General features: G+C 53.1%; 1 protein-coding gene across 5 annotated transcripts in view; it reads right to left on the reverse strand.

The window, feature by feature from the left end:
* Shank2 (SH3 and multiple ankyrin repeat domains 2) overlaps positions 1–16,488 on the reverse strand; it is a 503,818-nt gene that overhangs the window by 254,408 nt on the left and 232,922 nt on the right. For all 5 annotated transcript variants that reach the window (XM_063227696.1, XM_063227697.1, XM_063227700.1 and 2 more), the window contains 2 exons: positions 13,768–14,086; positions 2,100–2,269 (listed from right to left, as the gene is read on the reverse strand). In XM_063227696.1, the coding sequence (XP_063083766.1) occupies positions 2,100–2,269; positions 13,768–14,086 (489 nt within the window). The remainder of the gene's footprint in view (positions 1–2,099; positions 2,270–13,767; positions 14,087–16,488) is intronic.

Below are 16,488 nucleotides of genomic sequence, written 5' to 3' on the forward strand. Positions count from 1 at the left end.
CTGTCTGGCCACCAGCTGACCATGTCTGCAAAGGTAGTAGCAGCCTGTTGTATGTGTTACTGTACAGATGACTGTGGTGTCAACTGAACGTCACCCAGTCTGCAAGGCTGTAAGATTCTTTCCATGATTGGCTCTTATTAACTATCAAAACTGTAGGTTATGTGAATTTTGACATTTATAATTTAAAAACTAACAAACATCTTGGGTTAAGTTATATTTGTGCAATCCAGAGCATTCTGCTTGTGGATGTGAAGACCCTATTGAACTACACCATTGAAAATAGCTCTTAAACCCAAACATAATGCAAAAAACAATAAGCTAGAGAAGTAAAAGAACAATAGCCAGACCTCCGTGGAGATCTGTGCTTGCTTGGAAGAGTGGGGTGGAAATGGCACAAGAGTCTCTGGTTTTCTGCGTGAGCTAAGTACAGCCCACATGGCAGGGTTACTAGTGGAGAAGCCATGCATGGGGACAGCCACGGAGGTGGAGCCAGGAAACCTGGACCTACAGAGGCTGGGGAAAGTCCCTGCAAAGAACAGGAGGGGAGATGGCAAACCCAGACTCCCCACATCTCCAATTGAATCCAAAGATACAGAGAACAAACTCAAAGCAGTTAAGCTTCAGTTACGAGATCTGAGCTTGCACAGAGCTGTCCCCCAAGCAACCTTCTAAAGTGAAGGGAAAAAACTTTAGAAGCCACGCATTCTATTACTTAACACACTGAAAATCCAGAATGCAGCTGAAGTCACCAGACACGTGAAAATAAGAAGGAAACATGCTCTCAAGAGATAAGAGAATCGCCTGAACCCAAACCCAACATAAACCTGAGGTGGGTCTGTCACACAGGGTTTCATGTGGCGATTACACCAATCCACAATGTTGTGAGCCAACACAGGTTTGCAATAAACAAAATAACCCCAGCAGAGTAATGGGAACCTTGGCAAACCAAAAGCAGCAATGAAAAATACATACGTACAAAGTCTAGCACACAAATAATTTCTCAAAGTATAAAATTTACAAGTTGAACTTGCAAAAAAAAAAATGCATGGAACTCCAAGAACTTATTAGATGCCACCAGATGGAATGCCAGGGGTTAAGAGAGAAAATGGGCTCTGTCATCTCCACCCGTAACCCAGATGAAGTCAGGCTGATGAGGCAGGCCAGGGAGAAAGAGATTACTTGCTTTGGGCCAAACAGCAACAGGAGGTGGAAGGCAGGATTGAAAGCTGGCTGCCAGATTCCAAGGAGCAAACTTGCTATGCTGTGCCACATATTTGCTGGAAGCCTGTCCAGGGGCAGGGCCTGGGCAAGCTGGGCACAGATAGTGTCCCTGCCTTGTTCTACCCAGTGAGTTGCAAATGCCTGCATGTGGCCTCCACAGCCCACCTCTACCTCTCTTCCCTTGGTGGCTGTCAGCTACAGGACTCAGATGATGCCACCATCAATTTCTCTCCAACCTGACATACCCTTACTGCAAGTTCCCTGCACACTTGATTTCTCTGGGCAGAGACCATGATTAGCTCCCTAATGCCCCTGGAATGAAGTCTAACTGCTTGGCTGGAAACTCATGGTAGACTTCAAAATGCTTTTTAACCATTATTCCTATGATTCTGCCTTATGAATCTCCTTCTGCCTGGTGAATTTCCTTTCTTTAAACACTGCAGGCCTTCAGTCTTGGCTCAGGCTGGACCTGAGGTTCCCGGATATCCCAAATCTGACAGACCCCAGGGTCTGCACCTGCTCTGCTTCCTCATGGGTCTTAGAAGTCTCATGACTGGTAAGGAGCCCTGCTTACCAGTCCTAGGATGGGTCCACTCTGCAATTCCATGCTAAGTCTCAGCCAGATGTGCGTGTCCTGCTTTCCTCCCAGGCTGAGACCAGGCACTACAGCTCCTTCCCTCCAGAGTGAATGCACAGCACTAGTGGACATGGATCCATTTCCATTCCTACCCTCCCTCAGGTCCGAACTTCCCATGGGGCCCTGCAGGAGCCATGTCTTAGATGTTGCCACCCAGTGGATCCACTGAGAGGGCCAATGAAGACCAAGTGGCCCCAGTCTGCGCTGCCCCAGAAGCAGAGGACAACAGGTGGACACTGACCTTTGACTCTGTCACCACGGTGAAGGGGGATCTCGCCATCAACTTGGGGTTGGTATGGCTTGACAACGACGAACAGTCTCCCAGGCACGGCGCTGTAGAGCTTCCGCTTGGGCCCCGGGTACTCGAAGGCCGAGAGGGAGCCCTTGTTGGCACCAGGAGTAAGAGGTGGCCTGGATCAATGAGAGGGAAGAGGAAAAAGATGGTCAGAGACCCATGTGTCACCCGCTGAGGCCAGTGCAATCCACAGGGTCCATGCCACAAGTTGTCACACTGTACCTGTGAGGTCCAACAGTCTTGACAAGAGTGACAGGCTGGGAGCAGTGTCTGGGGCAGAAGGGAGCAGTAGACACAATCACTGCACTTCTGGGCATGTCCCCAAAGGAGTGAAATCAGGGCCTCAAAGAGATTGTGCATGCCATGTTTATGACAATTTTACCCAACAACCAAAAGGTAGAGGTGGACCCGCGTCCATGGACTGATGGTTTGCCCATACTGTGGAATAGGATTTGGCCACAGAAAACAAGCTCCTTCTGACTCACAGGAGGTGACAACTGAGGTGGACCCTGAAGACATGGTGCTCAGTGAGATAAGCCAGTCACAGGACAAATCCGATCACACGAGGTCCCTAGGGTAGTCAGGTCCCTAGGGACAAGAAGTAGACTAGGGTCCCAGAGGCTAGGGAGTCACGTTTAAGGGGACAGTGTTTGGTTTGGGAGACCATGACGAAGGGCTGAAAGTGGATGGTGGCGGTGGCTGCAAAACAGTGTGCATGTGCCCTGTGCCCTTAACCATGGCTAAGACGGTGATGCTATGTTGTGTGTATCTAACTACGATTTAAAAAGGAAAGGCTCAGATGTAGGTGGAAATAAAGGGAAGCCCTGGTGTCCCATTTCATCTACACACTGCCTCTGCCAATGTCCATCTTTCTGGGTGAGGAAACCTTTCATCCAAAGCAACCGTAACCACCAGAGTCTGCCCAGCACCACTCCCAAGAGGAACTCTGAAACTGTCTTGTTTTATGTCAATGATCACAAGAAGCATGCATGTCAGGCTGACCTCCTCACCTGACAGTGTGGGGCGCCTTAACTGAAGATGGTCATCGGCAAGGGTGTGACAGAGGTCCCTGCACAGGTGAACTTGCAAAGCAGCTTCTCATAATGGTATCACCATACCCCTGGGAGAGATGACCAGGCTCTACTATGTCTAGCATGGAGACAGAGTACACTTCCCCATGTCCCAAGCAGGGGATCATGCTCATGCAGGGTATAATGCTCACTTTTTCTTCCTAGGATGGGGGACTTTGGAAACCAACACACCCTTGTGGGGGAATCTGGCAGGGACCTCAGGGCAGTGGGCCAGAAAGACCACAGTAGCATTTACTGTGCTGGTGACTTCCAAAGGGGCACTCAGCCACAGCAAAGGTAAAGATAAGAGTCCCAGACGAAAGGTTCCAGAATGGAAAATCACACCTGACCTGGGAGGGTGGTGGGACATAAATGCATAGCCAGCTGTGGGCTCCAGCTGCTGTTCCTCACACTACTGATGCTGAGGCCTCTGAGCTGCCACAGGCAGCCTCAAGCTTTCTCAAGGAAAACACCCATCTATACAGGGACTGGTGTGAAATGTGTTTGCAGGAAAAGTTCTAGAAGCAGACAGGACTTGCTTTCAGTATTTAATGCAAAGCCCTCTCCTTTGGTACCAGCGATACCACACACACCCTGTGAGGGCCTCGGTCACAGCTGCAAAGCACCATGTGTGGCAGTCCCCATGCCTCTCACTTCCCCACTCAGTGTTGTGACAGTGAGATGTAGCCCGGGGGACCCGGGCAGGTGGCACAGAGGAGCCCAATCTGAGGATGTGGAAATGCTAAATTTAGCCCCTCATTTATACTGTAGACTGGGACTGAATGCTGAAGTGCCTGCCTGGCCCTAAAGCCCAGATTTGTCCTTTACCCACAAGGAGCAGGATGTGGGAAAAGCTGGTCAGCTGACCTCTTGTGGCACAGGTGGGGAGGCCTGGAGGCTCCCCTGGGTTCTGGGACACTTGGAGAGGTGGGAGGCTGCCCACAGTCAGCCTTCTCTCCAAGGATGCCCCCTGCCGAGGGTTTTCTCCATCCAAATCACCAATGTAGTGATCTCTGAATCCCTGCGGTATAAGCTTTGTCACCACCAAGTGGCCCTGGGTCAAGGTGGAGACTCAGGTAGGCGCAGCCTCTATGTGATCTCCTCACTCACTTCTCCCTCACCTGGCCAGCTGTGCTCCACTATGGGACTTACTGGATGCCACTCATCCTGAGACACTCGGGGCGACTAGAGTAGTGACTCCGACCAGAGCAGAGTGATCGGATGTATCTTGTCTGACGGTGCAGCTCAGCAGGCCAGTGACATGTGGAGAAGACCACATGGGCCACCTGCTTGTGAGGGGACAGATGTGGGAAATGCAAGCAGGGCCCTCCAGGTTCCTCAAGAAAGTGTGATCAAGTGAGTTTCCTCACCATCCCACCAACCTGCTGAGCAGTGTGTGTGTGTGTGCACACCAGCAGTGTTATTTGTTCAACCTACCTCAACTCAGTGTGAGCCAGGCCAAGTTTAGCCCAGGATGCAGAGGTAAAAAGATAAGAGTGGAGAGACAAGAATTTCCCTGCCAGCCACTTTGGGGCTTCCTCCAACCCCTCTGTCTCCCCGTCAACCTTCACACAGATGGCACTGGAAGACCCTGGATGGACCTGTCCGAATCTGCCTGGAGAGATGGAGGGAGCAAGCCAGTGGTCACAAGCAGGGCCTTGCAGGTACTCAACTGCCTTTTACTCCTTGGCTGTGGGACTTTTTCAAGAGTTGCTTTACCTCTCTGAGCCTTCATTTCTCATTTGTGAAATGAACGGCAGTGGAGGTGGTGTCCACTGCAGGGGGCTGCTGGGAGAATGGATAAAAAGCTCAGCTTCTGGTTGGCTCTGTCACTGTGTAATTACAGACTCTGTACTTGACCAAAATACTGGCTAAAATGGCTGGAATACATTATCTTAAAGCCCCTCTCGTGGCTAGCTAGGGTGCAACATGGAAACTCAGAAATACCTAGAGCATTAAACCCCATTGGTTCTAGTGACAGCACAGGTGGGTCCTCCTGCTAACCAGGCTGCATGGGTTCTCTGAGTGGTGGTGTAGGTGCAGCAGATACTGGGAGTTAGACAGATGGGAGGCTGGCCATGGTCACCGCCCAAGCATCAGGAGAGGGGCTGACTCAGAGGGAAACAAGATGAGGCCTGGAAGCTTCTTTCATAAGGAGGAGGATGGGTTGAAGTCCAGGGAAAGACAGACAGTGCATCCAGTGGCTGGGGCTGGGCACAAGGTATGCCACAAAGTTGGGGTCACAGGATGGACTCCTAACTGCTACATGGGTGACGCATTAGCTGCTCAAACTTAGAGTTTGAGAATCTAATGGGAACCCTTCCCTTTGGGAGGACCTTGACTCCAAAGGAGTCGCTGCCAGGAACCTCCCTGTGTGTCTGCCACAACAGCCTACATGAGAGACAGAATCCACCCATCCTGAAAAGTACATTATCAGGAGGGATATAAAACTACTTCTTAGCTCCCCTACATCACCCACCTAGACCTCCATCCACCTACCCACATATCCATTCTTCTACCCATTCACGCATCTACACAATCCAGCACCTATCCACCTACACCTGCATTGATACGTGCATCCATTCATCATTCACCCACTCACCTATCATCTACTCACCTTTATATCTACCTAACACTCATTTACCCATCTCTCATCTATCCATCCAATCATCCATTCATCTACCCACCATCTACTTACCCTGACATCCATCTACCAAACTCATTCATCTATCCATCCACCCACCTATCTTCCCATCCATATATTCATCCACCCACCCAACCATTCATCCTCCATCCTTGCATTTATGTATCCATGCATGCATGCATGTCTCTGTCATCTTACCCACCCACCCATCTTTTCATTTACATATCTATTATCCACCCATTGAACATCCATCTATCCATTTTCCATTCCTCTACCCAGCCAAGCACTCATCCACCATCCATCCATGCATCTATCATCCACCCATCTACCCACCACCCATTCTCCCACATATCTATCCATTATCCATTCATCCATCTATTTAATCATAATCAATCTATCCACTCATCCACCTGACCATGTAGCTGAACACCCTCTATTCGCTCACCCACCCAAATTTCAGAAGGACCCTAAAGTCTAGCTGACTGCTTACTATTGGATATTGGATGTATCAATTAACCACTCAGAGCCTCAACTCCCCTATCCGCTGAGAAGAGCCCATGAGGACGAGTCCGTATGAATCTGCTCTACACAAGTGTATTGCAAAGGTCAGCAGCACAACCACTGCCCTGCTGCAGCTTGACAGAGGGTAACAGAATGCTCAGGTCACCCAGTGGAAGACTATGTAGCCATCAGAGAAGTCATTAAGAACACAGCCCTAATCCTGGAGCTGCTTCTTAACCCACTTTGCAGGTAGTCAGCATCCTGATCTATCAATCTGAGGGCTGGGAAAGTCTTTAAGAACAGGAGGGACATACTCCTTGCAGACCAGTGCGCACATGGCAGTGGTAGGTGGCCCCACAAGAACACTCAAGCATCTCCTAATTCATTATTTATCAGAACCTCATGGAACCCCACAAAGGCAGCTGCAGAGTAGGAACATTTGCCCCACTTAATAGGTGAGGAAATGAAGGCTCCGGGCAAAGTGAGATAAGCATGGAAGCCAGAGCCGACCTATCCTGACTTCCTGCTCCATATCCTGATGGAACAGGGAGCCAGCATTCCGTCTATGCATGATGGTCCTTTGCCTCTTGATGCTGTTTTATGCCCTGGCCCCTCCTACCTGACTGCATGAGGAGGAGCTGCCCTCGGGAGAGGAGGTCAGACCAGTGCTTTCTCCACCAGCCTGCACAGCAAGATGGGCTGAAGCTCCCCAGCTGAAAGTATCCATGTTTTCCTTACATTCTGGCCAAGAACAGCCAGATGGAATCCAACGGACTTGTTTTAGTCTAAGGGCCAAGTCATTGAATTCTCTGTATCAGAAAATTGGCATCCTGTGCTGTAGGGTGACTTGGATGAGTGAATTGGGCCATTTCCCAGCAATCCTGGGTGAACAGGGACCTGCCCACACACTGATCTTTCTCCTTTCATTCATTCATCAGTCAGTTACTCATCACTCACTCATTCATTCATTTCATGGGTAGGCTGAGCACTTTCCATGAGACATCCATGAACAGGGGACAGATGGAGTCCTTGGGAAGCTCACAGTCCACGGAAAGGGGCCCAAGGCAATGCAGGTGTGATGATCACCCAGGGACTAGGGCGGGGACCGAGGTTGACATCTGAGCCCACACAGGCCTCACAGCTCAGAGCTGGAAGCATTGTTGAGAGCTGATAGGGAAGAACCATATGAAAGGCCTCACAGCAACACCAGACGGGGAGCTACCAGGTCACACTGACTGGAGCCAACAGGATCGGACTGGAGCAGCCCAAGGTGGGATGTGGAAGCCCTGTAGAGGCCCTTGTGGTTGTCTGGGGGCAAAGCAAGGGGCAGAGCTGATGCACAAAGTCACAGATGTTAAGAGGCAGAATCATCTGGCCTAGACTCTGCCAACTCCCACTCTCATCTCTTGGCTCAGCAGAGGGGCATGGAGGAGTCTGACAGGTGACCCTGGCTCTGGCATAGGGGATCTCATGTCCTGAACATTTGCACGGTCAGTGCTGACCATCACTGGTTATGCCGACATGTGATGTCTCAGGCCCCACACTATCCCCTGTCCTATTCACACCACGGCTGTCCCAGGGACTGCGAGGGTGGAACATCGAATAGGCCAGCACACTGCCTCGCTGCATGGACCCTGCTGGCATCTGAGCTCACGCTGCAGGGTGCTGTGACAGCACCTAAGCAGCCATGAACAGGACCTACAGTCCCATGGAAGGGTCATCTTGCCAGCCACAGCCTCTGCTTCCAGGAGAGGATGGGACACTAGCTAGAACATTGGTGCAGGGGAGAAGCTCAGATCCACTCTGTCCAAGCAAGTGGATGACCAGCCAGCCAGGCAGGAAGCAGATAAACAGATACCCTGCACATCACTGAGCACCCCTCTGAACCTGGTTCTGTCACGAGGTCCTTGTCCATGTGCTCCTTGTGTCTGGAGTTGGGCTTTTGCTGTGTGTAGCCTGGGACCACCTTGGCTCCAGGCAAGGAAGGGATAGAGCCTCCCCTCCAGGACAAGGGCAGTTTGGAGCACAACTCCTTCCCTGTATCTTCCTGCTCTCTGCCAGACTCATAGGGCTGCCTGCTCCTCCCTGATGACAGGCCCCTTCTCCACCTGAGGATTCCTTCCTGCCTGGAGCAGCCCCTCCAGTCCCATGGTGTGTGAGCTTCAACTCCCTTGGCCCGCACCCTCTAGGATGTCAGGGTGCACTTACCTACCACCTTGTTCACCCAGGATTGCTGGGGAGTGTCCAGATTGGGGACTATAACTCATGCACTAAGGCAGCTATATTTCTTCTGGAGTGTCAACGACAGCCAGAAGGAAATCTAAATGCCACAGGACTTCTGTGAAGAAAGGTGGTGGCCGGACCCACTGTCTCAGGCAGGCAGCATGCACCTGTTCCTCAGGAGTGCCCTTCACCAGCCCTCCCTCCCCTCTAGGCATAAACCTGGAAGCCAAGGCCATCTACTACTCCCAGTCTCCAGCTGACATGCCACACTGCCCCGAGCATGGACATGCAGGGCGGTCAGATAGATCCAGAACCCATGTCCCCCACTGCTCTGCCAGCATAGCCCATCCCCCCACTTCTGGGTCAGGACACAGCACAGGGGATGGAACAGAGACACTGTCCTTGCCAAGGAAACCGGGTCCTGGCTCCAGCTTAGGTGTCCAGGTCCCCATGACTGCAAAGAAGCAGAGTGAGGAGGACATATAGGTGGGCAAGAGCCACAGGGGAACCCTGCAGCCACCTTCACACCACATTTGTGGCAAGATGAGGCCTCAACCCTGTGGGAAGGTGTGCAGGTAAGGCAGTTTCCCCAGAGCCTGTTTCTGCCTGGGTGCAAAGCAGGAGGGGCCTATGATGTCTGAAACCCCTCATGTCACCCATAAGGTTGTGAGGTTGCCTCCCAAGAGGGGCTCCTCTTGGGAAGGGGTCCCTTCATGATGCTGAGTGAAGACTGGCCTCTGCTGGGACAGGAGGTCAGGAAAGCTGATTCCCTCTTCCTTGCAATTAGAACCTGGGCCCCAAACCAGACCCATCCATCTACTTCATCCTGACACCTCGGAGATGCATGCACTCAGAAAGGGTGACAGTTCCCAGATGAGCACATCCAGTGAGTGGCCCATGGCACTCCTCTCACCTACTGACCTCAAAAGCATGAGTCTGCTCTCTGCTGGGTGAGAAACAGCTGCTTGATAGGATGACGACCAGAACATTCCCTTATGGTGGGTGAAGCCAGGGCAGCCTTTGGCACCCTCTGTCCAGACTGTTCAAAAGACACCTACCGCTGTTATGAACCCGAGAATTGGGGGGAGGCCCTAGAAGACCTCAAGTCCCCCACCTACCCTCCCATGTTGGTGGTGGATGCAGGAGTCCACTATTCTTAGGATGGTGGCCTAGCTGTGCTGTGGGCGCCACTAGATGGCACTGCGACAGCAAGGTGTGCAAGGTGCACACCTGAGCTAGGAGCAGAGGAGGTGCTGCAGGAGCTCAGCCCTCTGGATTTGGGTCTAGGAAGGCAGGGAGAAGAAAACAGGAGAAGAAAGAGACTGGGGAGAGCGAGATGGAAGACAAGAGTGACAGGAGAGGGCCGCAGGTAAAGATGGGAAGGAAGGTGCTGGGCACTCCCTCCCATCCCATCCTGCCCTTTTCCCATTGTGACACACTGGGTGGCCTGGGTAGCTATGGGCAGTGGGAGTCTCATTGCTCATGGGGACCCTCACCTGATTGTCCATATGACCTGGACTCCAGTCCCCCTTGGAGCCACCTCTTGTTAGAACTGCAGAGGGATAGCTCTCCCCTGGGGGACGAGGACCCTGTCTCCAGCACAGACCCTGGGCAGGGAGGGAGTGGGTCACTGACTGCCTGTTTCCTCCTATCCAGGTTGCCTTGGGGCTGGTTCTGCCACATTAGACCCCATCACATTCCTGGCTGAGCTTTCTGGGGTCTCAGGTCGGTATCCAGGTCAGGCCTAGGGGTGCTGCTGGGTAGCTGGCCTCCTTCTGGGCAGTAAGCACACGAAGGACAAAGAAGTGCAGAGCCATAGGGCCTGGAGCGGTCCCCTCCTGCTGGGAATGCTGTCAATGAAGTCTTTTCCTCCTACCTCCTGACAGGTATGGAATTCCATGACCCCCACCCACCCACCCATGCCTACCAGGGAGGCCCACTACACACATGGGAATGTTAGGGTACAGAGTGATCAAGGGATTATCCAAAGCCACTCAGTACACGGAAATGGGGCCTCCTATGCCTGACAAATGTCCTGACATGCCCCTCCAGGCTCTGACAGTGACCACAAAGAACCTTGGGGCACCAGGGACACCAGAAGTTTGGGACTCCACCTCTCCCTCATCCATACCGCATTGGTACCATCTAGCCTGGGAAAGGGAGGTCTTTGGAAAGAGCAGGTCAGGCTCATGGGGGCTGGACTATAGGCTTTAAGGACAGGGACGGAGCAGAGCAGTAGGGGTCTGCCTCCTCCAGGAGCCCTGGAAGTGTCTTAGACTGAGATATGAAGCCCTCTGTTTCCCCATCACCTTACATGGTCATCTTCCTGCCCAAGTAAAATCCACCTCCTCTCCTTGGCATAGATATGAAGAACCAGGCCACAGTCCTGCAGTGCCAGGCATTAGGGTACTCAGACCTTAGTTGGTCAGGGCACGGAACTGCATGTCTGGCTGCCCTTGCCCGCTGTGGCCCCAGATCCCTGCTCCACTGTGGACGCTCAGTGCAGGTTCACCTGCTGGCCCTGAACCCTCGATACACACAGATATCCCCTGCCTACTGCACGCACCCCTGTACAGGACACAGAACAAAATACCATGGTGGCTCTTGAAGTTTCACCCTCGTCCTCAGGGAAATGTCAGGGATGCATCAAAGGTCACATCTACTTCTCATGCTCCTGCCACTGTAGTCAGATGCGCAACATTGTCACATTAGAGGGATCCTGAGAGCTTCTGGAAGATCCTGGTTAGGACAGTGCGTCTCAGAAGAAGGAGGCACCCACTCAGCGGCCCTCCCTGAGGGGCCCCAGGCTGTCAGATATGCGACATGCACACTTTGAGGAGGGGAAGATGGGACAGGGTCTAAGAAAGCAGGTTTAACAGATCAGGGCAACAATAAACAGCGGACAGCTAAGCCACGATCCCCTGCCCACCTTAGGGCAGGTAGCAGATGCATGGTTACGGGAACCGACTATCCTGATTTTAGCACCTGAAATGTCAAATCCTGGAAAAACATGGATGCATGGCTACCTTAGCCTATGGTTCTGGTGGACCAAGGAGACAGGCCTGGCTGAGCTCCGGGCTGTGGCTCAACACAGACATCAGCTCTCAGGGCCCCTGTGGGTTGGACACGCACTTGTGAGAAGCACATGTTGGGCGGCTGCCCTGAATTCCTTCATTCAACCTTGAGAACAACCAGAAGTCTGTCTTTCTATGATCCTCATTTTATAAGCAATAAAGAAGAGGCACAAAGCAGATAAGTTCAGTGTCCACACTAACACGGTAACTAACAAGCAAGGGCCAGAAGAACGCAGCAGAAATTCAGGAGGTAGACAGACTGCTGTGATCACACACACACACACACACACACCCATGCATATACACATACATGTGCACACACAAGCACATATGCACAAATATGCACACAGGCATAAACACAGGTATGTGCAAACACCTACGCACATGCACACATGAATTTACATACATGTTCATCCACACAGGAACTGGGCCTTCAGAATGACCCTGGAATAAGCCCCACTGCTCTGCTCTCTGCTGCACCATTCTACCAGTCCCTGGCCACACTGCCCTCGGAATCTTATTACGCTTTGTACTGGAGGAAGGGGACACACTCTACAAAATTACAGTCATAACTCCAGCCCAGGGTGTGAAGTGGAATCAGCTGTCTCAGGGGATTCCTTTAATTTAGCTTTCAACTGTTCTTAGCACCTGGGACTTCCCTCTTGGGGTTGCTCAAGGCAGAATCTAGACCAGGGCAGAACTGGAGCTCGTCCTTCGGCTCTGGTGTAAGTGTGGATAGGCTGAAGGGCTGCAGCACAGCTGCCGGCTTAGGGGTCTGCCAGATCCCAGCAGGTGAGGCCTGGACTCTGCAGAGGGGCGGGGGACCTGTGTTCCCACAGGCACGTTCTCCCCTCTACGGCCTTGGCTATAGCCGAGGCCCAACGTGCCAGGTCACAGCCAGGATGATAGCTCCCTTCCAGGAGCACGTGAGGTGCTGATCCTCCCTAAGTCCACATCATGCCTGCAGGACAGTGCCATGTGGTGATGGGGAAGTGGGCAAGATTCTCTCCTCTGTCCCTGAACTTAGCTGGCAGAAAGGCTGCGGATCCTGGGTGCCTTTGGAGTCTGGAACACAGAAGGTGGCACCTCGTTAGGAGTCCCAGGCACTGTGACCACGCAGGAGCAGGCTTTCAAGCCTCACTACAAGCAGGACGCCCTCCAGGAGATTGGGGTCCATGGGCCCCAACCACATTGCAAGACCCCAGACTTAGGGATCCGGGCCGGACTTCAGCCCTGGCTGCATTCTACAGTGGCTCGCACAGCTGACACTCCTGGCCTGAGAGACAGCCTGCAGGTGTTGGGTAACCGTCTCTGCCACAGCTTGAACTGATCAGAACACCACCAGAACTGGCCCCTGAGGTACCCAAAAGAGCCGATTCCCCTAATGAACTTTTCTCGCCTGAGAAATTCTGGAAAGCATACAGCCAAGGCAGAGAGTATGCCTCGGAGTCAGAGCTATGAGTACAAACCCAGCTTTCCTGGCTGCTAAGGGACCGTAGTGAGGGGAAGACCAAGACCAGGAGCCGAATGCCCAGGGGGTTTTGGCTAAGAGGCTCGGGGTGGCCACTTGGCCAGTGCTGGGGTTCCCTTTCCCTCTTCCCTGGGGCTGCTGATAGAAGCATTCTGCATACAGCTGCTAGGCTGGGCAGACACAGTCCTGGCTGGGTAGCACACTGAGACCACGCCTCTGGGGGCATGTGCTAGTCCTTCAGTTACCTCACCTGTACCAGGTTTTCCATTGCCACCACTGTGTGCGCACCTGGTGTGCATAACACACTGACAAGCTGGTAAACGTAGCCCTGGGGGCATATAGGGAACAGATTCCACTCGTCTCCTCCCCTCCTGGCGTGGAGGATTGCAAGGGCGAGCACAAGGAGGGTCAACCAGAACCCAAGACCAGGGATATCTCAGGAAGCTCAGCTTCTGACCCTTCCCTCTCCCTAAGCCTTTGCACCTGCCATCAAGGCACAAGGATGACCCCTTGCCCAGGAGACAGGGTCACAATTCAGGTGTTACTGTTTCCCTGGGGCAGCTCAAGTTGGATGAATGAGGTCCCAGGATAATGAGCTCTCTCCCCCAATCCCTGCCCTTTCCCTCCTTACCCCACATGCCAGTGTGGCTGGGGCCTCTTGCCATCCTCGCCTGTACCGCCAAGCCTGTTGAGGGATGGCGAGCGGCTGCGGGGCCCCGGGACATAGCTTGGGATGCTCTTCACGGTGCCATCAGGTTTGCTGGGCACCTGCTGCAGCAGCTGCGGCGAGAGGCTGCGATGGGCGGTGGCCGCGGAGCAGACGGCCCATTCAGGTGCACCGGCGTGGAGGTTGTTGTCACTGTTGGAGCGCAGCAGGACCCGGGGTGCGGCCAGTGTGTTTGGGGGCCGCCGCCTGCGGTTGGAGTAGGCCGGAGCCTCTCGGAAGGGCACTGGATGGAAGAGAATGGGGAGAGCTGGGTGAGTACAACCAAGGGTAGACATGGCGAGGCCCATCCTGCATGCATCCATGCCCCCATGCGAGCCTGTGGTAGGCAGCCATGAGTTACACATGGAATCTGTAGCCAGGCTGCCCAACGTCCCGAATCACTCCAACATGGAAGCAGAGAGATGGCGAGGGAGCTGGTCATCTTTACACAGAAGCTTATGTCTATGCCCAGATGGAAGAAACATGAGTTCGAGCTTCCATCTGGCCAGCTCCTTCCACAGCCTGGAAGATGCTGCTGGCTTTACATGTGGAAGGATGGACTCCCACCACCCACCCAAGCAGTTAGGACACCAAGATGCTCAGGTATGGCAGAGCTCCTCCTCTGGCTCTGACCTTGACCTGGAGGTGGCAGAATTATATAGCCTGACATTCACATGCTGGGCTGCCACCCTGAGACCTCAGAGCATGATTGCACTTGGAAAGAGGACTTTGCACAGGAAATTAGGTTCAAGTGGGTCACTAAGGGTGGGTCCTAATCCCATCTGTGTCCTTGGTCCTAATCCCATCTGTGTTCTTGTGAAAAGAGGAGTACAGGGCAGAGACACACAGAGAGATGACCACGTGAGGACACAGGGAGGCAGGGCCATCTGCAAGCCATGGAAGGACTCAGGAGGAGCCAGCCCTGTGACACCTGGATGTCAGGCTTCAGCTCTAGGACATGGGACAGTGAGTGACTGAGCTTTATAAACCCCTTGGCCCTTAGTGTTGTCACAGTATCCCTAGCAGTGAACACAGCCCTAAACCCCCTGGTCAGGGGAGAGTCCACACCCCCTAGATCACTCTCTTTCTCATCCATCAAGCTGGTGCCTAGCTCTCACAGTGGTGCAAGTGGCCCAGCTCATCTGGCTCTGCAGGAAGCTCTGTGAGGGACCAGGCGCCCCTGCTCCCAAGTCCCGGTGCCTAGTGCTCAGAGGATGTATGCCCTCGGAAGCTGTGTGTGATGCCTCTACGTGGCCTGGCTGCTCCTCCATGATACCTCCTCTCAGAAATTTCTCTCTGGGATGCAGGAGACAGCAAATACCACCAGCCCCTGACCAACCAAAGATTTCAGGTGACCTTGGGTTCCTGGATGTCCACACCCCTGGCCCCAGGTCTGTGCTGCCCAAGTCCACATGAATAGCTGTGACATAGGAGAGGACACATGTCTCTCAGGGAAGTTGATCTGGGCAGGATCATAATGCAAGTAACAAACAGCTCACGAGAGTCCTGGGCTATCCCCTACCCCTGGCTGCTCAAGGTCAGAGGTTACTCTAAGGGTCATCAGAGAAACCAAGAATGTTGCACCTGTCACCTGAATGGTAGGGATCTGAGGCACAGGTGATATGGGAAGAGCTCACGGTGGACAGAGTGGGTGGTGCCACAACTCAAGGGACAGAGGGGGCACTAGGAAAGCTCATGGGGGGACAGAAGCAGTGCTGGCTGGCAGTCAGCTCTTGAGTTAACTGTGACCCAGCCTACCCCTGCCACCAGGATGAAGGGTGGTCCCAGGAACACAGCTGGGAACCAAACTAGGGAAGCCACACAAAATGGCATGAGGTGTCCTGGGGACACTTAGATGTAGCATTCTGGTTCTGTGCCACCTGGAAGAGGTCATCCTAACCCCAGTTAGACAGCAGTGATCTTACATGACCTGTCCTCCCCAGTTAGCCCTGTGTCAGAGGAACAGGCACACTGGTGACCAGTTCTGCAGCTGGGGCTTCATCTTATCCTCTATTTCTCCAGGCAAGTGAATCCTTAGAGACCACCTGAGCCAGCCAGGGATACCACGCATGGGCCAGGCTAATAGTGTCCTCCCTGGAGACAAGAAGCTACCCTGGCTAGGCCCTGGGCCAACAGTAGCCTGCCTCAGGTCAGGCCACTGAACATGCATTTTGCTGGTCACAAGAAGACACTATACTGGATTCCCTCCACCTGAGCAGACAGAGGCTAAAACCCTCGTGGAATGACAGAGGCTCCAACAAAGGCCACAGACAGTGGGAGCTTGTGGGGGCACTTGACACAGCCAGAATCCAGGGATGAGGTTAAAGACCTCCTAGAGGACTGGTGATCCCACAGCCTAAGAGGCTGTTCATTTGTCAACCCGTGAGGTTAGGGACTGAGGGACTCTGCTTTCAGGAAAGCCAAAATCCCAAGTAGACACAGCGAGCCAAAAGTGGTCCTAGAGGCCCAGAGCTTCAGGGAACATGCCTAGGGGAGTGAGGGCTCTCATTCAGCTTGTGGGGGACATCACACAGCCCCAAAACCCGGACACCTGTGCTCAGCCACTGTCCCCACCAAGAGTTAGTCCTCTGTTTCTGACCCGTGTAATCGGTAAAGTGTTAATGCCTTTAACTGAAGAGAGACAGG

This window comes from Cavia porcellus, unplaced genomic scaffold (genome assembly GCF_034190915.1).
Source record: "Cavia porcellus strain 051 isolate PalLab524CR breed Dunkin Hartley unplaced genomic scaffold, mCavPor4.1 scaffold_17, whole genome shotgun sequence".
Taxonomy (NCBI): Eukaryota; Metazoa; Chordata; class Mammalia; order Rodentia; family Caviidae; genus Cavia; species Cavia porcellus.